This window comes from Rhinolophus ferrumequinum, assembly GCF_004115265.2.
Source record: "Rhinolophus ferrumequinum isolate MPI-CBG mRhiFer1 chromosome 15 unlocalized genomic scaffold, mRhiFer1_v1.p scaffold_54_arrow_ctg1_1, whole genome shotgun sequence".
NCBI classification, from domain to species: domain Eukaryota; kingdom Metazoa; phylum Chordata; class Mammalia; order Chiroptera; family Rhinolophidae; genus Rhinolophus; species Rhinolophus ferrumequinum.
Window position 1 is genome coordinate 4,562,816 of NW_022680357.1, and position 9,982 is coordinate 4,572,797.

At 53.4% G+C, this 9,982-nt stretch overlaps 2 protein-coding genes across 4 annotated transcripts in view; both read left to right on the forward strand.

Moving 5' to 3' along the window:
* The window catches only part of MMP25 (matrix metallopeptidase 25), a 33,234-nt gene extending 29,411 nt beyond the window's left edge, over window positions 1-3,823 (forward strand). For both annotated transcript variants that reach the window (XM_033101126.1, XM_033101125.1), the window contains exons 5-10: window positions 219-395; window positions 478-550; window positions 779-861; window positions 1,184-1,336; window positions 1,407-1,664; window positions 1,836-3,823. In XM_033101126.1, coding sequence (XP_032957017.1) covers window positions 219-395; window positions 478-550; window positions 779-861; window positions 1,184-1,336; window positions 1,407-1,664; window positions 1,836-2,107 — 1,016 coding nt within the window. In that variant the 3' untranslated portion in view covers window positions 2,108-3,823. The remainder of the gene's footprint in view (window positions 1-218; window positions 396-477; window positions 551-778; window positions 862-1,183; window positions 1,337-1,406; window positions 1,665-1,835) is intronic.
* A 2,023-nt stretch (window positions 3,824-5,846) lies between these two features.
* Window positions 5,847-9,549, forward strand: LOC117019707 (interleukin-32). Of its 2 annotated transcripts, none has more exons than XM_033101779.1 (7): window positions 5,847-6,222; window positions 6,345-6,386; window positions 7,602-7,640; window positions 7,790-7,879; window positions 8,198-8,224; window positions 8,403-8,462; window positions 9,001-9,549. In XM_033101779.1, the coding sequence occupies exons 2-7, from the start codon at window positions 6,372-6,374 to the stop codon at window positions 9,289-9,291; spliced, it is 522 nt and encodes a 173-aa protein (XP_032957670.1). In that variant the 5' UTR covers window positions 5,847-6,222; window positions 6,345-6,371; the 3' UTR covers window positions 9,292-9,549. The 2 variants fall into 2 exon arrangements, with proteins under 2 accessions (XP_032957670.1, XP_032957671.1); XM_033101780.1 differs by having other exon boundaries at window positions 5,863-6,222; window positions 7,790-7,843.
* Window positions 9,550-9,982: the final 433 nt, after the last annotated feature.

Sequence of the window (9,982 nt, forward strand, 5' to 3'; positions counted from 1 at the left end):
ACACTGCCAAACACAAATATTCACAGAGTAAGTGTATGCATACAGGAAGGATGAAATGGCTCAGGAAGGGGTCTGGGCAGAGGAGGCTATAGACAATTCTGAAGGGTCTCCTGGCTATTCCAATTCACCAGCAGGCCCCACTCCCAGGGGCTTCCTGGCTGCCCCCTTTCCTGGTTTCAGGGGGCCACAGCTCCAGCCCACTCTCCTTTCCTCCCCAGATGGTGTGGGGACTGACCTATTTGCTGTGGCTGTTCATGAGTTTGGCCATGCCCTGGGCCTGGGCCACTCCTCAGCGCCTGACTCCATCATGAGACCCTTTTATCAGGGCCCGGTGGCCGACCCCACCAAGTACCGCCTGTCCCAGGATGACCGTGAAGGCCTGCAGCAGCTCTACGGTACAGGGAGTGGCAGAGGGCTCACCCTGTGGCCTTTGCGGCAGGATCAGGGAACCTCATCTCTCTGATTCTCTCTCTACAGGGAAAGTGCCCCAAACCCCACATGTTGAGCCCACAAGGAAACCCCTGCCTCCTCCTTTCCCACCCCCAGACAGGTGAGTCCCCCTCCAGCTGTGTGACCTTGGGTGAGCTCCCTAGCCTTGGTGTCCTCCTTGGTGAGATGGGCATGGTAAGAGTCCCTGCCTCATAGGACTGTGTCCGCCCCAGGGAACAGAGGATGGGGCTAGGCAGCCATCACAGGCCCGCGGTGGGCGACCTGGCCCCCTCCATGAAGTAAAGAGGAGCCCTGATCTCTTTCTCCTTGCCTCGCCTTGCCTCCCCAGCCCCTCCCTCCCTGTTCCTGATCGATGTGATGGCAATTTCGATGCCATTGCCAATATCCGTGGGGAAACCTTCTTCTTCAAAGGTGAGTCACTTTGGATCTCCCCTGACCCCATAGAGTTGACTTCCTACCCACTTAGGGAGACGTACGGGGCCTGTGGGGTTTCCCTGGATGCAGTACTTTCAATGAAGGGGTGGAAGGATGGGAGGGTTGGGTGTGGAAGGTGGTGGCAGAAAAGTCCTGGTCCAGCCCTGTCGCCTTAGAGACACTGCATCCTTGATTTCCAGATGCATCTCCCCACCCAGGTGTGGTAGGGGGGACCCAGCACTGTGTCTCAGCCACACACTCTGGGGGACAAGAACTTTTGCCATCTCATGCCCCATGCCCACCCCTTCTTCCCCCACAGGCCCCTGGTTCTGGCGACTCCAGCCCTCGGGACAGCTTGTGTCCCCCCGACCTGCCCGGCTCCACCGCTTCTGGGAGGGGCTGCCCGCCCAGGTGAAAGTAATCCAGGCCGCGTACTCCCGGCACCGAGACGGCCGAATTCTCCTCTTCAGCGGTGAGTGGAGCCCGGGGCGGTGCAGGTGGGGCTTGCGGGAGCAGCTGCTCACCAAGCCGCCTCCCTGCAGGCTCCCAGTTCTGGGTGTTCCAGGACCGACAGCTGGAGGGCGCTGCGCGGCCGCTGGCCGAGCTGGGGCTGCCCCCGGGGGAAGAAGTGGATGCTGTGTTCTCGTGGCCGCTGAACGGGAAGACCTACTTGGTCAGGGGCCAGCGCTACTGGCGGTATGACGAGGCGGCTGCGCGCCCTGACCCTGGCTACCCGCGCGACCTGAGTCTCTGGGAGGGGGCTCCTCAGGCTCCAGACGATGTCACTGTCAGCAACACAGGTAGGAAAGCGCGCAGGGAGGGTCCGAGGCCCCGGGACTGCAAGCTACTGGCCCTGGGGGATGGGGCTAGAGGCCACCCTGGGGGGTTTCTGGGAGCCCTCGGGAGGCGCAGGGCTTGGGGCAGCCTGGGGTAGCCCGGACCAGTCCCGCAGCGTCTCTTCCGCCCCGCAGGTGATACCTACTTCATTAAGGGCACCCACTACTGGAAATTTCCCAAGGGCAGCGTCAAGGCCGAGCCGGACTCCCCCCAACCCATGGGCCCCCAGTGGCTGGACTGCCCGGCCCCCAGTTCTGGCCCTCGATCCCCCAAGGACCCAAAAGTGACTCCCAAGCCCGGAACCTGCGATTGTCAGTGCGAGATCAACCAGGCCAGGGGACAGCCGATGGTGCCCCTCCTGCTGCCCCTTCTGCCCCTGCTTGTGGGGGGCGTCGCTTCCAGCTGAGGGGGGACCGACCGGGCCTATACGGAGGGGCCGAGGTCTCCCACCGTTGGCCTGTGGGCAGCTGTGATCCCTGCTGAGCCCCATCCTCTGTTCCCAGAGGCGGGCTCAGACCGGTTGGGCTGGATGCCCAACCTCCACCCGGTCCCCGGAACCCTCCCCCACCTCGTGGAACCCTCCCCCATCTCGCCTTATCCCCGCAGGACTTTCCTTTTGGAGGAATAGGTGGCTTTCCTGGGAGAGCAGCAGGATGACTCCCTGTAGCGGTCCCCAGCCTGGCAACAGTGGTTCGGTCTGTTTGGGTCTTTAGAGAACAGGCTTGATTGGGAGACTGAACTCCAGCCCCCCACCCCCCACTGCTCTGAGTTTTCCAGAAGCTCTTCATCCTGCCCTGCTTCCACCACATCTCAGTCAACACCACATGGGCGGGCACCTGGGATCCAACAGGGAGACCACCCCTGAGGACGCCAGTGTCGCACTTTCCATCAGGGCAACCATCTCCAATCCAGCCTGTGGACTTCCTTGCTGGTCACCATCCTGGAGCCAGAACTGCTCCTATTCAATAGGACACCCTGCTATCCCTAGAAACCAATTTCCGCTGACAACTGGAGTGTCTGCGGTTCCCTCAAGAACCCTTTGAGTCAGCTCAATGCTGGTGAAAGACAGTGGACCACGTCCTTTCTTAGTTCAGGGTCACTAACTCCTCAGTACTCCTAGGTGACAAGTGGGTGGAACCTGGGCCACCTCATTCATCCCCTAACCACACTCTTCACAGAATTCAGGATCTAAAACTGCCTCTGGAACTGCACTTCTGCAATGTTCCACATCAGAATAACCTAGGGACCTTAAAAATGCAGATCCCATGCCTTCACCCTGAAGTGTCACTCAGGGTAGGCCCAGGAGTCTGCATTTGAACAAGCTGGGGGTCAGTTGGGTGGCCTGATGGGCAAGGGTGTTGGGCCATCAGCTCCCATCTCTTGTTTCGTCGCTTTTCTGTGTCTCTGCCATGTTTTTCCAGAAGCCATACAGAGCCAAGCTGATGGCCTTCGTTGAGAGGGGTCAGCCCCATGGGTATAGTCACTTAGTGACAACTTCTTGAGCTGCCATCCAGCCTCATGAGCCCACAGTGCTACATGGAGCCAAGACTGTGGGCTGTGTAGTCCCAGGGAGCAGGGACGGGGCCCACCATTAGTCAGGACAAGTAGACCATTGTGAGGGCAACAGCCGGGCATCTTCAACCAGTCTGTGACCTGAGAATGCTAAGCCACCAAAAACCATCTGGGCCTCTGTCGGGATCTATTTGAAGTATGGGGGTGGGGGACTTGTATTTAAACACTTGTCAGCCTCGTTCACGAGAACAATAAAAATGACTGGAGAGAAAGTCCTTCATTTCTTCTGAGCATAGATGGGCCTTTTGTAGCAGGAACTTTTGACAGACCTGAATAGCTCTGCTTTGCAAGGTTGGAATCCTGAGTTGGTGGGTGGCAGGGGATGGAAGGAGAATGAGTGGGCAGAGGAAGCAGAGAGAGGAACCCAACAGTTGGTTGGGGGAGCCCAGACGAGGGGTGTCCAATGTATAATTTGAGGCTGCTTTCAGTGCTACATGGAAACTACTCCTCCAGCCTTTAAGAATTAATTAAGCCTACTATGCAAAAATATGTCAAATTGATTAATATTATTTTTAAAATGTTACAATCCCCTAATTAAAATCTAAAACTTTTGTACTTCAAAGGACACCATCAAAAAGTAAAAAGACAACCCACAGAATGGGAAATAATATTTGCAAATGCTATATCTGATAAGGTACTTGTATCTAGAATACCAAAACACTCTACAGCTTCATAATAAAAACACATAACCCAATTTTAAAATGGGCAAAGGATCAGAGTATACATTTCTCCAAGGAAGACATATAAAAGGCTAATGAACACATGAAAAGGTGCTCAACATCATTAATCATGAGAAAATGCAAATCAAAACCAAATTGGATACCATTTCACACCCACCAGCATGCCTAGAATCAAAAAGACAAAATAGCAAGTGTTGGTGAGGATGTGGAGAAATTGAGCCCTCATACACTGCCTCTCGGAATGTAAAACGGTGCAGGAGCTTTGGAAAAGAGTCTGATGGTACCTCAAAAAGTTAAAAACATAGTTACTATATGACCTATCAATTCTATTCCTATATACTCAAGAGAAAAAAACAAGTCCAAACAGAAACGTGTACATGAAAGTTCATAGCAGTGTTATTCATACTTGACAAGAGGTGGAAACAACCCAAATGTCCATTAGTAGGTAAATAAATAAAATGCAATCTATACGTAGTGTGGAATATTATTCAGCCATAAAAAGGAATGAAGCAGTGACACGTGCTACAATGTGGATGAACCTTGAAAATGTCACGCTAAGTGAAAGAAATCAGACACAGAAAGGTGACATACTGTATGATTCCACTTATATGAAATGTCCAGAATAGGTAAATCTATAGAAACAAAAAGCAGATTAGCGGTTACCTAGGCCTGGTGGGGGGTGGTGATGTGGAGATTTAGAGATGATGGCTAAGGGGTATAGAATGTCTTTTTGAGGTGATGAAAATGCTCTGAAATTACTTGTGATGGCTGAACACTTCTGGGCATTGAATTGTACACGTTACTGGGTGAATTGTTTGTCTCTGAATTATATTTCACTAGCTATACAAAAATGTACATTCCACAATGAAACATGAAATGACTTCAGATGGTGGCCTTTGTGAGACAGTTACGGAGGGCAATGGGACAGGCTTCTAGAGATGAAGGGCAGAAATAATACATGTACCTGAAGCAAGACCAGCTCCCTTCTTTCTCTCCCACCCTGAAATTCAAAGACAGCTTAGGGAAGGATTTGGACCTCCTGGGTGCAGAAAAGGGGTTTCAGACACTTGAATGGGCTCCTAAGGGGCAGAGAAATGCCAGCTGAGGTCTAGTTAACCTAAGTAAGCCTTTCACCAAGCAACTGTGATTTGTAGGTCTGTCCCAGTGGGGCTCACACGGTGGCCCCTCAGGAGCCTGGGTCCTCAAAGAGGATGATAAGGGTGGAATTGTGTTCCCACAAAATTCCTATGCTGAAATCCTAACCGCCAGTACCTCAGAATGAGAGCTTCATAGGAGAGTCTTCACAGAGGGAATGGAGTTAAATGAGTTTGTTAGGATGCGCCCTAATCCGATGCAACCACTGCCCCCATAAAAGTGGCAAGTTAGGAGCGAACACATATACAGGGAGAGAACGCCACGTGAGCACGAGGACAGCCATCTGCAAACCTAGCATTCAGGCCTGGAAGCGATTTTTCCCTCATGGCCCTCAGAAGGAACCAACTCTGCAACAGCTGGATTTCCACTTCTAGCCTCCAGAATTGTGAGAGAATAAATGTGTGTTGTTTACCACCCAGTGTATGGTGCTTTGTTCAGGCAGCCCTGGGACATTAATACAGAGGGCGAGACAATGGCTGTGCTGAGCTGTGTGGGGCTTTGGCCCAGAGTGGGTGTTAGGGGAGAGCTGAGAGGTGAGCCAGGCTCTGTGGGACGATCCCACCTCAGGGGTCTTGCAGGTCCCACCATGTCCCGAGCCTGGAGCGGCTATAAAACCTTCTCTGGACTTGGGAGCTGGGGTGTACTCTGTTCAAAGGACATGGCTGACGTTTCACTGTACCTTGACACTCAAATAGATATTTTTTTCTCAGGAACTCTGGGTAATGCCCCACCCTGCTTCCCTAAGTCTAGAATTCCCCTCTGCCCCTCTTTCCTTTCAGGCTGATGGCGGGCAGTGAAGTGGCCCATTCCACCCCAGTTCAGAGAGAGGAGCAGAAAAGGCCAGGGACCCAGAGTATAAGGGACTTGCCTTCTCCTCCCAAGTCCCTCAGACCTCCCTCTCCCTGTCTTTCCTTCCTTCTGTCTGCCCCTCTGTCTCAGTTTTTGTCACACCCCCTCCCCACACAAATACACACAGCCACTGAGATATGCATCCTGTCCTAGGGTAGGCATCGCCCTCCCCTAGCTCCACCCTCCCTCCTCTGCTCTTTAATCAGCTGGATCTTCTGGAACACAGACGTCAGCTGTGCTCTGTGCTGGGAGGAGCTGACACAAGGTAACTGGATCAGTGAAGCCCCATGTCCCCCAGGGAGTTACTGCCAAAGGGAGTTTGTAGGGGTGGAGGGAGAGGCTGCTCCCCTAAAACAATTCTCCTCACAACTGTTCCTCCCCCACCAGGCCGCAGCCCCCGAACCCTGAGAAACCATGAGCTACTCCAAGGTGAGTGAGAGCGAGTGATGGGGAAACAGTGGGCCCTGGAGTCCCATTTCCACTGTGTGCTCCCCTCTCCCAGCAATACAGCCACGACCTGCTGGCCCTTCCCATGCACCTGGCTCTGTCCCATCTTCCTTGGGCCATATGCAGGCCCCTGGGGAATCAGCAGGTCATGGGAATATGACCAGATGGTTAACAGACCCCAATCTCATAATGGCCTGGTAGGTGAAATGATCTAATGGAACCTTACTGAATTCTGAGTAATTTTTGACAAAGTTTCATTTTGCGCTGAGTCCTTCAGTTCATGTAGCAGGTCCCGGTTGTGGGGCCAGAATTCCTTTCTGGGAGGTAAATTGTGGGGGCAGCTCTGTGTGTGTGAGAAGAGGCATGTGTCGTGTGTGTCACGGGCACCGAGGGACAATGGGTGTTATGGGACAACGTGTGACTTTAAGAATTAGACCCGATGTCCTTTTGTGTTTAGCTGGAGAATGGAGAGTCAGAAGAAACACCAATCCTAGTAGACCATTTATACCCTAAGAAGCTGGGGGTAGGGGATGGGAAGTGTTTTCCTGGAAACTCAAACTTCCAATCTGGTGCCTGGACTGGCATCCCAGGACCAGAATGGGCCTCGTCTATTCCTCCCTTTTGTGGTGCCCTCCAACCTCTCCATACCCTACCACTCCCTACGACCCCAATTGTGAGGGGGATCAGTTCTTCCAGGGTGCTCTGGGACTTGTGACATTAGGACTGTGGACTGATGGCATGGAATTATCCACAGCTCAGGGGACACGTTGTGGCCATAAGGTGGACACTCGTGAGGAGGAAGTCTGTGGGGTGCCACCTGTCTGTCTGGTTGAGCCAAGTGTCTGGGGGTGAGAATGGGCCTGGGGAGTTGTGGGCCTGCCATGTCAGCAGTCGGGAAGAGCAGCTGGATGCAGGCACGCCTGTGTCACTGTTGCCACCTCAGAGAGGGATGGTCACTGCCAATTCCTACCACGGCCAATTGTCACCTGGAGCCAAGGTGGTTGGATACCTGGGAACCAAGTTGCACTGCACATTCCAAAGCAATATTCATCCTTGTATGTTTGATTGTTGTGGTGAGTGTATTTGTATGTATATGTTTGTGTGTATGTGTGTGTGTGCGCGTCTGTGTGTGTTTGTGTGTAACAGGTTTGGGGGTAGGAAGGTCATATAACCTGAGTATCACGGTTCCCTCCACAGTTACCCTCAGAAAAAATTGAGAAGCTGAGGACCAGTATGGTAAGACGGTCTTCTACATGTATGGGTGGGGGCTGGGGGGTGACTGGCGGTCTGGTTTCTACTGTGGGAGGCTGAGAATGTTCTGGCCCACTGGGATCAGGAGGGAGAAGGATCAGGCTTCTTTGTCCTAACTCTGTCTCTCTTCTCAGCACCATCATCTAGATACTTTCTTTGATCATTTGGAAAACAACAGAGAAGACCAGGTGGGTCTGTCTCCCCACTCCTGTGCTCTGCATCATGTGAGTGGGATGGAGTGGTTTCACGATGATGATGGTGATGATGATGTAGGTGCCACCTCAGGTTGTCTCATTCCTCATAGAGGACAAAATTCACACCTGTGTGACAGATGAGTGCACAGGTGGGAGATGTGGGGTCAGGGAGGCTGAGGGGGTGTCCAAGTCACTGGACATACTGTTGACAGAGGAGGGAATGCCAGCCACCTGGTCCCCAGGCACCTAGCTGGACCGAGCTGTGGGAGGTGATGAGCAGAGCACAGAGGTTAAGACTGAAAGTGAGGGAGGCAGGAGGAATTTATACCAAGTGATTTTGTCCTGCAGGTCCAGTCAGCACTAACTGAGATGGAGGTGAGTTTTGGCCTTGCCCCGCCCCCAAAGCTTAGTCCCCAGGAGCTGGGCAGGGCCAGGATATTGGGGTGGACTGTTGGCTCCCTTGTGACTCACCTGGACCATGGAGGTCACAGTGGGGACTGCGGGTGGCAGCAAACAGGAGCAGGTCTGCAGCCTCCCACCCTGCTCTCCCCAGAACCTAGTCAGTGAGGATTTGCTTGATGTCGTGGATGCTCACCTTCAGAGCAACAACCAGGTGAGGCTGAGGCGCTTCTCACAGCTCTCCGTGTTTCCCCTTCCCCCCTGCTCTCTGTTGATGTTGGTTCGTCCATGTGTGTTCAGCCACCCTGAGTGGGAGTGGGCTGGGGTGGGTGTGGGCGGAAGGATGGTTGGGGGGCTCAGCCGGGGGCAGCCCAGCACACAGTGGCCAGAGCCCCGCCTTCAGTTCCATGCAATATGAAGAACCACCTGGGCTTGGTGCTGGCCTCAAAGGCCGGTCAGCCGCCAATCAGGTACAGCCACCGTGGTTTGGCCACCGAGGGGAATTATGGGACCGAGCCTCTGGGAGACCTCCTCGTGTCAGTGGAGTTTTGGGCAGGAAAACAGGCAGTTTCCACGTATTTACTTGTGTCCTGCATACTCCAGAGCAATATTCATATTTGTATGTTTGATTGTTGTGGTGAGTGTATTGGTGTGTGTGTGTGCGTGTGTATGTGTGTGTAACAGGGAGGCCTCTGCCGGGGGCACCTGGGGCTGCACCCTCGACAGGACCCTGAACATCCCCATCCCCACAGGAATCTATTCCTTCAGTTTCCAAAGAGCAGCTGGAACTACGTAGTCGAATCCATTGCAGAGACCAGAGCCCCTCTGGCCCTGACAAGGAAAGAGAAGGTGCTGGGGCCAAACAGCCTGAGGAGAGCTTCTTCGCCTGGGCATGCAGGAAGTTCCAAAAGATGCTGGAGCAAGTGAAGCAGATATTACAGAATTTGCTGCCCTCGATACAGTGGTTGACTAACTTGTTCAAGTCAGTGGAGGGCCTCTTGAAAGTGATTAAGAGATTGTTCCAGATGGCACAGTCTTCCTGAGTAGCTTCCGGGTCTCAGGGCACCATAGGGTTTAGGAGGATCGCGGCCACACCTAGTAGCCCTCTGATTCCCCCTTTCGTGGAAAGAACCTCCTGAAGTAACCTTTGCCCTCCTGCTCACCCTCGACCTGTCCTTGACAACCTCCCTCCTCACCTGCTCCCTTGCACAGCCTCTCCACCCTGCCTGCCTGGGTTGCCTTCTCCAAATGTGACCTGTTGCTCTCACTATGGCATTTGAATAAAAGTTGGTCTCACCAAATTGAGTGCCTGTCGTGATATTGGGATGGGAGGCAGGCGGCCCAGTGGTTACAGGGAGAAGCTGTGCTTCTGACCCAGGCCGGGGTCCCAGCTCTGGTGAGCAAGAACAAGACACCCAACCTCTCTGATCTATAAACGGGGCACTGGTCACACTGGCCATGGACTTGTGATGAGGAATACGAATATTTCAGCACATAGTAGGTGCTCATTAAATACTCACTCCTAGGAAGCAAGGAGCGCAGGCCTTAGTGTTGGCCCCTTCTTCTTATCCTGACCTCCTTTTTGGGCCTATATCGCTCAATGTGGTCTGGGGCCTGTGAAACTCCCAACATCAGAGGCCTGAGGGTTGGGGTAGTGTGTGTGTGTGTGTGTGTGTGTGTGTGTCTGAGTGGGGGGAGTAGAGTGCACCCCTGTGTGGACAGGAAGGAAGGCAG